The sequence below is a fragment of the Rhea pennata genome, chromosome 5 (assembly GCF_028389875.1).
Source record: "Rhea pennata isolate bPtePen1 chromosome 5, bPtePen1.pri, whole genome shotgun sequence".
Classification (NCBI taxonomy): Eukaryota; Metazoa; Chordata; class Aves; order Rheiformes; family Rheidae; genus Rhea; species Rhea pennata.
In genome coordinates, this window is record NC_084667.1 from 7,897,265 (window position 1) to 7,914,622 (window position 17,358).

Below are 17,358 nucleotides of genomic sequence, written 5' to 3' on the forward strand. Positions count from 1 at the left end.
TCCTATATAGCTTCCTATATTGACTCTGCTACTGATTTTACTGATCTTATGTAAACTATGTTTGTCATTGTTTTTCTGTCTGTGACCCAGACTGATCACAGTCATTGCTTGTCCATAAGATGTCAAAAGGCAGTCAGTGAAAAAGTTGTATTTAAGAAAAAAAAAAACACCTTCTCATACATTCAAAGATGGAAATGAAGCAAATAAATCATGCAGAAGAGACTAAACATCCACATCTGAACTTCTTCTTATTTTAATTTCTATTGTAACATAGCATACTGTATTTTTTACATAAAGCTTTGATTGAGATCTCTTAGTCTATTATGGGCTTTTAATGTTCCCCCCTTTTCTATCTTGCAATAGAATAACAGTAAGGAAAAGAAGGCTGTTTTTTACCATTCCTTTTTTATGACAGTGTAGCTCCACCAAAGTTTCATGGAAAACCCACAGATCACCGAGGATACAATTCCTAAATTGCCTGCAGTGGAGTATAATGAAACATGAACTAGTTTAAACTTAGGCAATTGAGCCTCAGCACACAGCAAAGTCATTAATATCTTGGGCTGAGTTCTGTGGCACCATGGTCAGGCTCGTAACAGTGCCTGAACCCACCTATATAGAATCATAGAATCAGTAAGGTTGGAAGGGACCTCTGGAGATCATCTAGTCCAACTTCCCCGCTCAGCAGGGTCACCTAGAGCATGGTAGACAGGGCTGCATCCAGGCGGGCCTTGAAGATCTCCAAAGAAGGAGACTCCACAACCTCTCTGGGCAACCTGGTCCAGGGCTGTGTCACTCTCACAGTGAAGAAATTCCACCTCACGGTCAGGCAGAACTTCCTGTGCATATAACTGAAGTATACAAATGTTCCTTGTGATGAATGGCAGCAAGAGATAGAAGAAGGAGATGTGCACATTTCCCAGAGTACAGTCAGGAATAAGAATATATTCTAAATTCAGCAGAAGGAGTTGCACAATATAATCCTTAAATTAAAGGTGACTGCATTTTCTCGCAATATGTTAACATTACGTTCTGTTGTACCATGAGGCTGAGTGACTCATTTTTCTTCATGAGTGTTTCTGTCATTATTTTTTAAAAGTCACCTAATGAAATTAAAATAAGCCCATGGTTAACCAACTACAGAACAGTCCAGATGCAAGTCCATCTTAGTCCAGGCCTAAGACATCTGTGCAATGATAAGAAGCACTGAGAATGTTGCCTTTTGTAAGAGTTGAAAGGGCAGCTTAAACATACTTAGGGAGTCTATAGAATCGCAGATCTTCACAATAAATACAAGGCATTTTGACCTGTATGTGAGTTCCATGCAAAACTAGCAGGCTGACCAAAAACATAACTGAAATAAATAATAAAAAAGATATCAATCTGAAGTTCCATAGTGCTCATATTGACATGATCTAGCTTACTTATAAAAACAGTGCCAAATTCTATTTTCACTTGACGTCACGGAGATGTGAGTCTGGACTGAGTCTACTGTTTCAGTGGAGTTATGCCAGTTGTATACTGATGAAAGGAAGTAAAATCCAGACCACAATATACAACCTATACTGCAAACATTTCTGCATAGTCTTTTCCAGTCAAGTGTTAATGTCCTAATATTTGTTCAGAGCATATTGCAGATAAGAATTTCATTATCTTCGCAAGCAGACAGGCAGCAGTGAGCTGCTGTCTCTTTTGCTGTAGTTAAGCCTCAGACCTGCCATCTGCAAGAAAATAGTGAAAAATTATTCAAGTAGACCATTGTTGAGATTCTAACAAAATATTTATGAGAGGTATTTTATATGCTTTGAGATGTTTTCTTTTGTGCTTGTCAACAGATATCTAACAGATGAGTAAGAATGGAGATACAGGAATAAGGACTGAAATGCAGTCTATTAATTGAACTGACCAGGTTAACAAAATGAGTGAATTAAATCATCATTAAATCACCACAGCCAACAAAATGGGCCTATCCCTTCATGTGTGTAAGACAGTATGAATCAGAGATGGTCAAAATTTTCCAGTTTCTGAGTTTTCGGCACATATGTACTGTCAGTAATACCCTGTAAGGCAGACAAAAAGGTTACATTTTTCTTCTATAAGATGAAAAATTCAGATGAAAATATGGGCTCTATTTATTAGACAGAAACTCCAAATGCTTAGAAAAAAAGCTTGCCTTTATAGAAGCTGTGGCACTCTTCCTGTTGACCTCAGCAACAGCTGTGGATCAGGGCTCATTGCCTGATGCCTCAACCCAGGGAAGCACTTTGGCACAGGCTACTGAAGAGTAGAAGCTGTCTTGCTGACTCAGAATCTGCTCTAAGAGTGGTGAGAGGTGTTGCAGAAAAAATAGCTGAGATGGCTTAAGAAGTCACTGGCCCCGGCTCTTACCTTCACTTCTGTGCTGGAGATGACACAGGGCTGAATTGCAACAGAAACGTGCAGTCAATTCACGCTAAATTGTGGTGAAATTCTGTCACATAGTTGAGGAAAGAAAATGACATCCCAGGTACAAACAGTAACAGATCACTCCTGGCAAAATAAGCCCCAAAAAATCCTAAAACTTTATCTTCTTTTCATTTGAGGATATTTATGTATTTAAGTATGTTCATTTTCACTATGGAACATTTCTGGATCTTTGAGTATGCTGAGTCTTAGAAGGAGGGGTTATAAAAAGTATAACAAGAGGCCAAGTGCATACTCTGCTCATCAGAAGTAAGAAAGGAAGAGGTTTTCTCATCTATACTCTCTGTTCTGTTTTAAAATGAAAAGGAAAGTTTGAGAAAATGTTCCCCTAATTTTTTTACTTGTCACACTATTTTGCACATGACAGCATGTCCTTTCTTCAGATAAGTCTGAGGATTTCTAACTGGCTTGAAGGAAGCAACCTCATGTTTCCTTAGGTAGAATTCACCTTGAAACATAGGTCTCAGTTCTATAATAAATCAGCTTTTCTGGAGGAGTGATCCAAAGTAGAGAGTTTTGTCACGTATATCTCTGAGCGAGTGAGAAATTAAGGTCTGATTTCATTCAATAACCTTCATGTTTTATCAGATCCTATTTTGTGCTATGGATTGAACACATGAATACTCATGCCCAAGGCAAGTCTCCATATTGCAGGCAGCTGTCCTGCATGGGAAAAATGCTTGATGTCTTGCTGAAGATCGGAGAAGCCATCCTAGGCCAAACGCCCGAGTCTTTCGGTTGCTGGGCCCCTCACATGCCCCTCGAGGTGCTGGCAGGCGGGACAGGACAGGCACGGCGGCCAGCTCACCACGGCCACCGAGGCCGGCGAAGGGCTGCTCCTGCAAGGCGATAGCTGCTTCCGAGAAGGGAGGACGGGGCGAAGAGGAGGGCACGCGATAATCACGGCTGCCAATTGTTGCCTCTCCTTAGCAGTCGAAAACCAGCAAGGACAGCTCCTATTCGCTCCCTCCCTTAGCTCTGCGCACGCTGCTGAGTAGCCCTGAGCCAGCTCTGTGATTTCAGCTCCTGTGAGAATATGGTCCATCGTCCTAGGACAGACTGGGAGGAAACACCGTCTCCTGGACGCTTAACTTCACCCCATGTTGGCCGTTGCATGAAGAGTGAAACTGGAAAAAACAAAGTTAGGATTTCTAGCTATTTCTAGTAGGCGTGCAAGTCATACCGCACCTTCAGGATAGGCACTCAAACCAGTGGCTACCTCACATGCTAATGACATTTAAGTATTGCATATCAGACTGCAGCAGCCCTGTAGTAGCAGACACCGCCCCGTAGCGACTCTTACAGCCTTATAGTAGAAAACCTGCATGCCAAGTTTCTGATCTGAAGTCCTGTTTGACTAGGATTGATGTTCTAACCGCAGATCCATTTTTACATTTTCATTTTAGAAACTTACATGTTTGCTAAGGAGGCAGCACTGTCGGGGAGCTTAGCATAGCCAAGTCTCCTGAGCATGCTACTGGCATGAATCTTTCATTTCTTTTTTATTCAAAGCAGAAGGTCATTGGAACAAATAGAGGAAGAATTCATAGGCTTTTTACCACCAAGAGGAATCAAATTTCCAAACAGTGCATAGCTATTTGGCACAATATATCACTATAAAGTGTGTAATATCTGCAAAGCATAAACTGCTATTCCTATGGTGTGACAGTTTCAGTGTATCAAAATTGACACCTTTTCAATAAAATAGGCTAAATTTAGACAACCGTATGCTCATGCTGACAAGCTAACTTCTGCCTGATATATGTTTTCATGAGAGAGTACAGAAGGGCCTCAAAGTTTAATCAGTTTAAAGTGAGCTCAAAATAGTGTATTAATTTACAGTAGAAAGGTCATGTTGTTGAGTAAACAGCATGGCATGAATATATTCCACTTGATACACTAAGATTCAGCTGCATGACTCCCATTAATGTTCAAAGTCATGCTGCCAAATTCATAAAACGTACTAGAAATGTACTTTCTTTCTATGCTCTAACTGCAATGTAATAAAGGTGGTACAGTTAAAGCTCATTTTCTCTATACTGTCAGCAAGACAAAGTTCAAGAGTTTATGCATACAAGCAATATAGTCTTTTATCAACAGAGATGTATTTATTGTTGGTGTTTCAGTAACTTAAATTAAGAAAATGGGGCCAATTTCAAAATTACTCTCAAATCTTTACGTAATGTTCAGAACTTTTTAAACAACCATTCTGAAAATTTAAGAACTAATGATTTTAATACAAAGGCTCTCAGTAGCCACACTGCTGTTTTGTTAGAAAGACTGAGTATGCAGTGCAACGATATCCACTCAGTTATGTGTGACTGAACTATAGATACTGACTTCGTTTAGCATATTCCATTTACAAGACCCATGTCACTCTAAAATTCATGTCCTTTTTGATGTGCCACCAAGGTCTGTGATTCTTCTGGTTGCTCACATATGGTTTTCTTACTGATCTAAAAGTGAGACAAAGCACGCCGCATAGAAGGTCTCTCTATGTGAAGGCAGACAAAATCATTAGTGTCTACTTGCCTACAACCCTGAAGTTTTGATCGAAAGGAGAATGACATGAAGAAACAGAGATTTGATTTCTTAAAATGGAGTGACAATTTAAGTGATAAATAAATCCAGCTACAGAAAGAAGTTGGACTTACCTTTTTTTTAATTAAAAACACAGTTCCGTTGACACACAATTTCTATCTCATGCAAATTTGGTGAAAACGCTGACTATGCTTGAAAGCTGACACTCCTTGAAAATTAAAATACTTGAAAATATATTTAGAGTCTCAAGTAATTGTTATAATTAGAAAAGAAAAAACAATAGGAAAAATATACATCTCTGGAGGTATAATCCAAATAATAACTAATAACTAATAACTAGAATATTAAATTAAAGATTAAGAAGATCAAGAAAATTTGCACTGTGCAGAAAAAACACAGATGCTGTGCAGCTAACGTCAAAAAGTTAAATCTGTTTTCTGAATTGCCCACTTGAGATTTCACATTGAATTTGCTTCTGTCTCTTTCATAAATTGAAAAACTTGTATATTTTCATTAGATAGATATCTGACGTATTTCACTTCTAGGAGATCAGTGCAAATATATAGAAAATACAACAAATTATTTTCTTCTTCTTACAGCTACATACCCCCTTCCATATGAGAAAATGGGGACCGATAGCTGAATGCATTATAAACTGCACGTTGCTTAAGCACACTTGCTTGAGGACATGTAATGATGTCAGATGTGGAATCTTCTCTCTGAGAAACTACAGATCTACTATATATAAATATATACATGGTTACACACCTTCTTACAGAAAGGTCATTGCTAAAGGACCTTTTCGGAGTTTTTAAGGCAAAAATAAAGCAATTTCTAGGACAACCATCCTTCTTCAAAGCACCTAAACCTTTAGTACATCACATTCAGTGCAAATGTGAAAGTTGCTGTATATTTAGGTTCTGCATAGGGACTCTATTCACAATGCATTTTCACCGCAATCGCTCTTTAACGCGACGCTTTACATCTGAGCACCCCATGCAGGTCTGCTAGCCCTGTAACGTCCCGCACGACGCTCTGTTCTCCGAGGGGAGTACGGTTTTCTCTGCAGACCACCGGTGGAGAACGTGGTGCATTCTGAACACTTCCAGATGTGTTAAGTTCGCTGAAGGCTGGGAGAAGCCACAGGGACACTCGTATTCATGATGACTTTGGACACTGTAATGTACCATTTATTCTCTTCAATGAACAAGACGAAAAACGTTTGCTAAATAGCTTCTAAAATTCTTTTTATTACATAAGAGATACTACAGGGTACACTGTGTGTCTTCTCAGGGAAGTGTTTTGAACATGCTTTTATTCCTGAACTGCATAGGTAGAAAAAAGTAAGTCCATAGCCCAGCTGTTTTCTCTTTAATACCTGCAAATCCTTACTTTTCCTCCATCCCCCATTTGCTTCTTTAATCTATATCTCTTCATAACCTGCCATTCTAAAACTTGTTATAAAATCCCTTCCCAACGTACATTTTGCCAGAAAGCTTCTAAGTTTATCAAACAAAGCTTGCGACTGAAAAAGAAACCACCCTCTAGAGAGACAATGCGGCACTGCTGATGCTAAGAACATCTTACTTTAGCACTTCTGCAAAAAAGATTTTGTTAACAGACTTTAAAATCGTGTTAAAAATTAATGACATCTTTTCAAAAATGGAGACTCATTCAATTTCAGACAGAAATTTTTCCCCTTTTCATTGGGAAAAAAAGTTGAAAAAAAGCCTGATCAGAAAGGCAGCAGATACTTCATAAGATATTTCAAAAACCGTAGTTATTTTTAATTATGTACCATAAAATTTATTCCTAGAGAAACTGGATGCAGTAAAATTCTACTCTCGTTGAGAGAGACCAGAAGTCCCAAATTTCTTAATCAATTTAAAATGTATTAATTATTATTTAGGTACTAGTAAACCTTTCTCTGTCCATCTTTCCAGACACACCACATACTGGAAAAATAGATTTACTTTCACATTCTGTTGAATATGGGAGATATTGGGGGGGGGGCTAAAGAAGGTAACTGTATATGTGGGTTTCCAGAAGCTAGAGATCTGATTCCTCCTGTATTTCTGTCACTGTTAAAAAAAGCTGATAGATTTTAATGCTATGAATTGCATGGCTCCCTTTGACTACAGCTTAGCTAGCCAGTTAAACTTGCTATAGCAATTTGTGTAGCCCATAGCCCCAGAATTGCACAGGAAAAGGGTCTTCATGGCTATATTTATACATCAAATGGCCGGTCAGAACACTGCAGAGAACATGCACAGGTTATGCGTATGGTTTTTAATGGTCTCTTTGGATATGGGACTTGCACTATATCCATCTCTGAGGTTCAATTCACGGCATAGCAATATAATTTAGATACATCTTGCATCTATTTGCATATAACATTATGTTTATATATTATTTTTATATGTGGTTATATGGTTATTTTATATATTGTGTGGTTACGATGTGTTATTATATGCTTATATATATAAAATATATATGGGGGGTGGCTTATTATTAATGCATTTCTATGAAATTCTCTTTATCATCTGACTGCACTTACTTCATACTCCCGACTGACTGCTAAAACGCAAGTTAACAGAGAGAATATGAAGTACTTCCCAACGCAGTTTTCCTTCACAGATATCATTAGTGTTTCGATGTGGAGGAAAGCGGGCTTAGAATCTGGCTTTAGGCTTACTAGCTGATACTAACTTTGCAAAGCTTATAAACAAGTAAAACATCTGGAAAAAGTACAACAAAATTTCCAGGAATGGGTGGGCAGTACAGAAATAAGATAATCTCCCCTGTTAATACCATGAAATAATGGAGCTGAGTTTCTCCTCCGCTGGGAATTGACTTGGTGCTACAAAAGACAAAGTCTCATCATTGATGAAAGAACATCATCAGACCCCAAATGAAGAAATTTATGCCTGTTTTCTCCTTCATGCCTCTCCATTTTTTAATCCCATTTCTATATTTTCAGATCAAACCAAAGACTCTAACAGGTTTCATTGAAGGAGTAAAGGGGAAGGGAACATCTGCATTCAAATAAAATAAAGGCAGAAAGATGCAAGGACAGTATACATCTTTTTAATCCTCTTGCCCTAACATAAATATGACTATACCCTTAGTCGTAGATGAAAAAAATCTTCCTCACATTTATCCTTAACATTTCACGTACTTCTTTTTCTACAGCCCTGCACATCAATGGCTCTGTCCTCCCCTGTTAGGTATAATGCAGGACAAGTGTTGAGCCCTCTCGGGAGTTTCTGAACCTTTCTGACTTCTGACTTCTCCAGCGAAAAGCAGCTCTAGATCTATCTCACCACTGCCTTGATTTGTTTGTCTCCCTTGATCTTCTTATTCTGCAGATTTTCTTTAAGAAACACATAAGTCTTTATATTTCTTCAAAGTCAATGGTCAATAAAGCTGAACTAATTACAGGAACAGTCAGTTCAGCTTACCCGTGCCAAACGTAGTGTTTATCATGAAAAGCAATTGCTAAGTATTTTTAACCTTTCTACAATATGCCTTTGCAACTTATACACATCTCGTAAAATGGTTCAAAAACACTACGTAAATTATTTTTGAAATTCCCATTGGTTTGAAAAACACGAGATAAGGACTACATATAAATTAAATAATCATCATTATTTTACATGAGATAATATTAAAGTTCCACAGAATCAATATTGCATTAGATTTTCTTACAGCCTTCCATAAAAGCTTAGCGATCATAATTTTTCTGTTTGCATTTATCAAGAAATGCACTACTGCCTACTAGCAGAAAACAGGATATGCAATGAATTAAACAAATGTAAACTGAATGTTCATAGCTAATGTCTGATTCTTCCGTAGATATCAGTGACAAAACTCTAATTGATTTCGGTAAGGCGGGATCAAGGCCGGAGTAGGCAGTAATGTTCCATTCAGCTTCATGGTCACTCAGTTCTGTTCAGTTAACACACTTTTCCATTGCTGTGATAATTTTAAAGCATTTATTCTGTAAATGAATAAATAGTCTGCTCTCGTGCAAACAGTCCATTAGCATTAATCATATGACTGACATAATACATCGACAAAAAAAAAGAGTTTGCACTATTTCTCTTGTTCATGACAAGTAGTCAGTAAGAAATGAAAAATAATAATCGAAAAGGAGGACTGAAACAACTGCTCCCTTGACACCATTTCACTTCTCTTCTGAAATAAGAAAAGCCACATTCTGTTTAGTGAAAATATTGAGGATTGCATTTCTGTTGATCAAAATATGAGTCTTTGCCTAGGTTATCACTGATTCTGCTGCAAAAATTAACATTTGTATTTCCTTATATATTTCTCTTACAAAATTCTGAATACTCCCAACTTACTGCAGTAAAAAATGTGCAACTGTATGAAATAATGAACTGTGTCTCTGAAACTCACTTTTATAAACAGAGCATTTCTTCATCTTATCTACAGGATTTTAAGGAACTAATAGCTATCAGGCATGCACCTTCAAGACTAGTTCTGACTAAATACTGCTTTGAACTACTGGAAATTACTCACATTAGGGCTTCTGCATAACAGGAAATTATGCTGAACCTGATCCAAAGCCCAAAGAAGTCAGTAGGAATTTTTTCCTCCAACTTTAATTGGCTTTGAATCAAGCCCTTTGCACAAAATATCCTATTTCTTTAACATTATAACAATGCTTATTACTGTCAAACAACATTTTTCCCTTCAAATTCCACTCAAAAGGAGATTTTGTAAAACATCCCAGGACTCTGCAAAATGAAAATCAGACTTGGATTTGCATGTCAAATACTAATCTTTAGAAGCTTGTTATATTGCAGATGGAGATTTTTAGCTGCCATGTTGTACTTCTAAAAATAACATGCAGTTTTTCACAGTGAGCATGCAGTCAACTAGCAATATCAATGTGTTTTTCTATCACAAAGAATCACTTGAGAAATCCATTTTTGTGGGTTTCTATAATCAAACTGGAAAAACTATTCATTTTTTTACATAAAGAAAATTATTTTTAAAATATTTAAAAATATGGCAAAACTCAGTCTTTTCATGTTTCAGAGTGGAAGGAAAAAATCCACAGATGAACGTGATAATACATTATGTAAGCATTAATCGACATTTTTTAAGTGACAATGCTCACAAATAGCAAGAATAAAATGTTAACATATCCACTGTAAGCCAAGAGGAAAAGATTTGTATGCATGGTCTTCAGGCAAAAATACTGTAAAATCTATTGTCTGGCCAAAATAAAATACAATCAAGAGCTCATTTGCAGTTCTGAGCCCCTGTCTCCCTGTCATATTTATAAAGTATCCCCATATTTTCCGACATCATTTTGGCCCTTTTCTTTTAAGATACCATTTACTTAACACTTGTATTGTTTCTGAGTCCTGATCCAACTCCTACTGTTGCCACTGTGATATTTTGTCTTGACTGCAATGGTGGTTAAACAAGGTCCTTAAGCAAAACTTTGTGTCCTATGGTAAAACGGCCACTATTAATAGAGATTCATTTGTGACTACCTTAGTGGCTTACTATTAAGTTGACGGGACATGAACTGTGTGATTTTTGAACTAGTCAGAAGGCAGAAAAGCTCCAGTTGCTATTTGGATTCTCTGATGAAGAGCTGCAGTTGTTTCAGTTATAGGTGAATGTACTCTGGCTATTCCCAGAGTGACCTTGGCAGCCAACTATGTCGCCCTTAGCATCAGCAGGAAGAAGGCTGTTGGTATCAGTGGGCTTTGGATCAGGCTTTAAAGACAGAGAAGGCTTGTTTAAGGAGGAATACAGACATAAGGGATAGTCCTGATTTCCCAAGTTTTGTCACTTAGTGTTCAGGATATCAACAAGACACCTTAAACCCTGAAGAATTATTGTAAGTCAATTATTTCAACCTCTATGCAATAATAAAGAAGAGCAAATCTCTCTGACTTACAAAAAAAGGCAAGTACTTTATTTATCATTAGAGATTTTAGCTGCTTTTTACACCATTGCAATGACTGAACAAATAGCATAAAATAAACAAAGGAGAGTATAAAATCACTTTACTCCAGCTGGTATCCCAAGACAACCTTTTGACTAAGTACAGAGTTAGATGTTTCAAGTATGGCACTTATATAAATAAGAGCAGAGAGAAGGTGATATATTCACAGTTAAAAGCAATGAACTCTGTTCCTTTGGTATGTGTGTCATCATAGGTAATTGTAGGTAAATACATAACTTCTCTGACACAAACCAGCTCCATCTTATTTATGCACGTATTAGGGAATAAATTGAAATGTACTGACGCGTTCTGTAGGTCACAACTAGTGTAGGATGATTAAGGTCTCTGGTGTGTGTGTGGACAGGCAAACAAAAAAAATGGCGAAATTATATTCTGCATTTATTGTTTAGCATTACTAATTGTTGTACAAACTATGTTAGAAAATAGCTAGTAATACATACCAGGAATAAATGCTGTGATTTGGACAAAGAAAATAATATCAGACATCTGTGAAATAGGTGTGCACAGATATCCTGATCAAGCTGTGGTCAGATTCCTAACAGTGCAATTACCCTCCTTTTAAAACATGCTTACATTTGCACATTGCAACAGTTTCCCCCACCCCACCCCACCCCATATAGAGTATCCTTGCAGATTTTTAATAGGAACATTCTACACATTTACGACAATTAGACAATCCAAACTGTAGTTTCATCCTAATGATGACCAAAAAGCTGCTCCATCGAAAGATAACACCCAGTCATTAGAAAGAAAAAGAATAATAATAGTAACTGTGCTGTAAGGCTAGATCAAGCATGGTTTTATAGGTGTTTTTTCAGTCTTTTACATAGCACTGCATTTTGCATCTAGTTCAGTAAGTGCAGATCCAATACCTTAATGGCTTTCTTGGTGGTTTGATAAAATGCTTGCCTAAGCAATGTACCTTTCTCTAATGGTGTCTGGGTCTGTTCCACCTGGCACAGTGTTTCAGTTCTGTCACAGCCTCACACATAAGCTGAGTCACTTGACTGAGTCCTGCCAAAGTTAGGCATGCTCATTCTTGGCAGGTCCTTATTTCTGATTTCGTATATGGATTTCCTTTTTGCCTGTACTCCTCTCACTGCCATTTTGATCTTTCTCCAGCCCAAGTGGTTCAGTTCTGCCAAATTGAGCACCACACAAATCCCACTGACAGCAAACATGAATACCAAGAATACAGTCTTCTCAGTGGGTCTAGAGACATAGCACTCTACTTCTTTAATGCAAGGGTATCTGTCACATTCGTACATGGAAGGGACATTGAATCCATACAGAAAATACTGTCCCACTAAGAATCCGATCTCTAAGGCATTTCGAAAGACCACTTGGATGATATAAAATCGAGAAATGCCTTCTTGCCTCCTCATCTTTGACTTTGTAGTTCTGATAGCAGGATTGGGGATTTCCTTCACTTCTAAGCAGTCTGGTTCTGCCTCTTTGGTGGAGTTCTCGGTGTTCTGCAGCACCCCATTGACAATGGTGTTCTTGATTTTCTTACTGTCCTCACGCTTCATCGAGTCCTGGTCCCTCTCCAGGGTGAGGAAGACAGTGGAGTACCTCCGTTCCCTCTGCTTAGCAGACTGGTGAACAGAGTACGTTATGAAGCAGAGGCTGGGAGTGCACACCATGATGATCTGGAACACCCAGTACCTTATATGAGAGATAGGGAAAGCCTGGTCGTAACAAGCCTGATTGCAGCCTGGCTGCAGCGTGTTACACACAAACATAGTTTGCTCGTCATCGTACACCGTCTCCCCTACAATGGCCACAATGAGGATCCTGAAGATCACCACCACGGTCAGCAGGATCCTGGAACAGAGAAGCCGGTCAGAGCGCGCCGCCGCGCCGCGGCCGGGCGCTGTCCGGTGCTGACCGCGCCGCGGCCGGGCGCTGTCCGCGCTGACCGCGCCGCCCCGCGCAGGGGGCCGCGGCCGGGGGGCCGGGGCCGGGGCCGGGGCCGCGGCCGGGGGGCCGGGGCCGGGGCCGGGGCCGCACGGGGCGCCGCGGGCGCGGCAGGGCTAAATCCCGGCGGCGGCGAGCGCGGGGCGCGCACTGGGCACGGCATCGCCTCGGCGCGCTCGCGTGCGTCCGTGCGGATCATCCGCCGTTAAAAAGCTCCCCCCCTCCCACCCCGGCTTTGGAGGAAAGGCGATCACCTGCACCGCGTGGGCCCCCGAAAGCGCGGAAATCCACGGCACCGGGCTGCCCCGGCGGCGGAGGAGAGCCGCCAACTTCTCCCCCAAGGTTGCCCACCGCCCCCCGGCTCCTCGGAGACGGGGCGGGCGGTGTTGACGCGAGCCCCTCGCCTCGGCGACCTGAGCCGCGTACACACACATCCCACGCAGGCACAGAGAGAGGGAGAGAGCCCCGGGGGAGCGGTGCCCCGCGCGGCAGGGAACCCTCCCGGCCGGCCCCGCCGCCCCAGCCCTCCCGGCCAGGGGAGGCGAGCCCCCCGGAGCCCCTCCTGCAGCCCTTACCTCCCTATCATAGTAGAGTGCTGCTGCACGGCAGCTTCCAGTAGCCTCTCTAGAATAGTCCATTCCCCCATCGCTGTTCATCCGGAGACAAAGACTTTTGCAAGCGGCGGGGATCTCTTCACTTCTTCCTTTTTTTCCCCTCCTTTTCCTTTGGGAGGTGGGGGAGGGAACAAACAAACCGGCAACCCCCTCCTGCCGTCAGCAGTCCAGTGACGGGGAGGTGGCTGGGCCCGGCAGCTCTCCTGAGGACGCCCGGCCCGGCCCGGCCCGGCCCGGCCCGGCTCGGCTCGGCTCGGCTCGGCTCGGGGCCCCGCGGCCGCCGCTCGTGGCGCGGCCCCGCGCCGCGCCGGGGAGGGAGGAAGGTTGGCTTTTAATGTCTTGCTGCCTCTAATCTGCCTTTAAGTAGTCCCCGCTTGCGTCACTGACAGGTTGGTGGAGAGCAGCCAAATGCAGCGCTCGGATTTTCTCATTTTTATTGTTCTGGTGAAAATAAATAAATAAACACAATAAAATGGGGGGGGATAAATACATGAGGAGGAAGAGGAGGAGGAGGAGGAGGAAGAGGAAGGGGGGAGGAAGGGGGAAGAGCTGCCCGCGCTGGCACGAGGCTTATTTCACTGCCGAGCCGAGCCGGAGCAGGCAGCGCCGCGCTCCCGGCCAGGCGCCCGCCACCGCCGCGCCGGGCCGCCGGGCCGCGCACCGGCCCCGCGCACCGCCCGCCACGCACCGGCCCCGTGCACCGGCCCCGCGCACCGGCCCCGCGCGCCGGCCCCACGCACCGCCCGCCACGCACCGGCCCCACGCACCGGCCCCGCGCACCGGCCCCACGCACCGCCCGCCACGCACCGCCCACCGCGCACCGGCCCCACGCACCGGCCCCGCGCACCGCCCGCCGCGCATCGGCCCCGCGCACTGCCCGCCACGCACCGGCCCCGTGCACCGGCTCCGCGCACCGGCCCCACGCACCGCCCACCACGCACCGGCCCCGCGCACCGGCCCCGGGCAGTCCGGCGGGGAGCAGGCGCTGCCCCTCGGATGCTGCTTTGCGGAGCTGCTCTGGGGTGCGACTGTGACCCGCCGGCCTGTGCAGCTAGGAGCACCTGCCTTCCCGGGGGCTGCCAGGCGTTGCTGCCCTCCCAAAGCGTGAGCGCGTGTTCTGCCGCTCACCAAGCAGCGGTGTCGTGGAGCGATAACCTTGCCTGTTAGCACTGCTTACCCTTGGAAGATACCGGGCTTAAAACTGCGTGTTCATTCTCACCTAATTACCAATATGTGCACAATATAAATATCACTGGGGAGAAATAAAATATGTGTATAGCTGTTCCAGAGAATTTGGAGATTGAGAGTGCATGCATGCTAGGAAGGGCACCAAACCTTCACATAAATCATCCACAAACTGTGCAAGAATAAAGTTTTCTGGATAAATCCTTGCATTGTATTCAGTCTACATATTTTATTCCCCTGAATTATTATATTGTGTTTAAAATTGTATTTTCTATTTTGTGTGTGCCTTCAGGGACTGAACCAGAGGCACTGCAAAACAATCCCATATGAACCATTGACGCCAATTGGAATCAGCTACTTTACTCTAAAGTGGTGAACCTTATATATTCTGTATTTTTCCATAAACATCAACTACAGCTTCATACTTGCTGTTCACTTTCCCATACTAATCTCATCAAAAAGAAATATAGGAAAAATTCTAGTGAGCTGGACCGTAATGTTCCCCCAGCCAAACTCAGTAAAATCAGACTGTTTCGGTGGCAGAACTGCTCAGACCACTGTGAACAGTGTAGTCCTTTGTTTTGCTCACATTTCTTTCATGAATCAATTCTAGCCTGTGTTAATGACATTAAGAGTCATATTGGGAATATTGGGACTAAGCTTCATCTGTGTAGAAGACATCTGTGTGTGTTTTAGACACTCCAAGGTTGGGGCCTTTTCAGTTGGAGAGTGCAGATGGATCTCTGAGTCGCAGGACACTAAGTCGGTTGCTTGATTGGATCCTCAAATCTTTGAACTAGGAAGCTCTCAAATAAGAGAAGAGCAATGCACATACCTCTGCACAGAAATAGGTAGATTTTTCTTCTCTCCCCATCAGTGATCTATGAAGAAGCATTCAATAATCTGAATTGTTTCCTTCCCACACTGTGGGGAATTACTGAATTATCACTGTCTTCTTATTGTATTTTCCCTGAAAGCTGGTTCTCACACTTCCTGCATTTGCTTTTTGTTTGTCCTTTGAAAAATCTCCAGCTGCCTGTAATACCATAACTGAAAGAAAGAGGTTATTTCTCTTTCTTTCAAGGGGAATCTAGTATCTAGCTAAGTACCCTGACGGTTAAGTGTGTCATATGGATCCCAAAGCATCTGTTTGGAGATGGATCTGAAAAAGAGAAATCAAAATAGTAAAGGGAGCAGTAATGCATGTATAAAAGGAGAGATGGTGGGGAATATAACAAGAAGCTAATGGTGGTAATCCTGTTTAGCAAGACCAATCAGTGAGGGAAAGCCCATGGTTGAAACTACTGAAGAGAGGAGAAGAATTCCTACAAATGCTGTTCTCTAGCATTAGATTAGACCATTTATCTGAGCTTTCATGACCAGTAAGAAAAGAAGTAACCAAATTTTGATCAGATCAAATGCTGGACTTCTAATGAACAGTCAGTACTTGCTGTGTGTAATCAGTTATGCTTTAAGTTGGTAACTCAGCTGTGGAAACGTGGAGGAAAAATATCATCAGTGAAAATCTACATTATCATCAATGTTACAAGCCTGTAAGCACTACTTAAAATAGCTTTTGATGTAAATAGAGTTTAAAGTTAAATATTTTCAGGCATGTTCTTGCAGGAGCTGGATCTCACTCCAAAGTAGATGATGTCTCTTTTCTAACAGTAATCTCGTATGCTCCACTACAATCATATTCATATGCAAGATATTTGGCCTTAGACTTGGGAATATTCACTGGGTTAAAGGCCTTAGTGACTTTGGGGAAAAAGAAAAAAATCAGTGAGGAAATCTTTTTCATAATGCCAGGGTACATTGAAGATGACTGGAAAGCTCGAAGGAGTTTGGGCTTTCACAAACTCACCTGTGCAGTTTCTAGAACCGCGAAGTGCTGTCCTTAGTTAGAGCTCTGATGAACAGACTTGATAAGAACCAGCAGTGATGTTCTCAGAGTTAGTGTAGCACTCAAAGGTGTATGAAAACTGCAATTATTTGCACTTCCATTATTAATCGCATGTGTACCAGCAACCAGTGGACTTACCTGACAAGTTATCTAAGCCAGAGAGTGTTCGAACTAATCATAGTCATGACTGCAAGAGAGAGCTGTAGATATAAGAAGATTTTGAACTCCTGGAGGTTTATCTTAGGTTTTACACTGTTCCCCTGAACGCGTCAGTCTGTGGTAGAGCCAGGATTTGAACAGCAGCAGGCTGCCAAAAGATGCTACAGATGTATGTTGTGCTGCATACGGTCTTCATATTAGAAAATCATGCCCACATTTCATTCACAAGCATCCAGGATTACCAAAGCTTTGCCTCTCCCAGCTTACCAACTGCTTCCTAGTGAAGCAGCAATATTGATCTGCAGCAAGGCTCAGCCTGTCCACCTCAATATTTTGTGAGCTGAATACAAAAAAATCAAAACCAGTTTCACACCCTATCTAAGGATATGCTTTTGGAGAGAGGGGGTATTTTTGTTCATTTTGCTGTGTACTTAAAGAAAATGAGTGTGTCACTGCAGACAAAATTCAGTATAAATTCTGTTGTTTCTAACAGGAGCTCAACAACCTTTTCAAAAAGATATCAGGTCTTCAGAGTCTGCGTATGTTCAGAGATGACACTG

The 17,358-nt window shown here is 42.0% G+C and overlaps 1 protein-coding gene across 1 annotated transcript; it reads right to left on the bottom strand.

Moving 5' to 3' along the window:
• Positions 1-11,997: 11,997 nt before the first annotated feature.
• GJD2 (gap junction protein delta 2) lies at positions 11,998-13,580 on the bottom strand. The gene is made up of 2 exons (XM_062577175.1): positions 13,510-13,580; positions 11,998-12,841 (listed from the first exon to the last, which is right to left on the bottom strand). Exons 1-2 carry the CDS (start codon positions 13,578-13,580, stop codon positions 11,998-12,000), a joined length of 915 nt encoding a protein of 304 aa, XP_062433159.1.
• Positions 13,581-17,358: the final 3,778 nt, after the last annotated feature.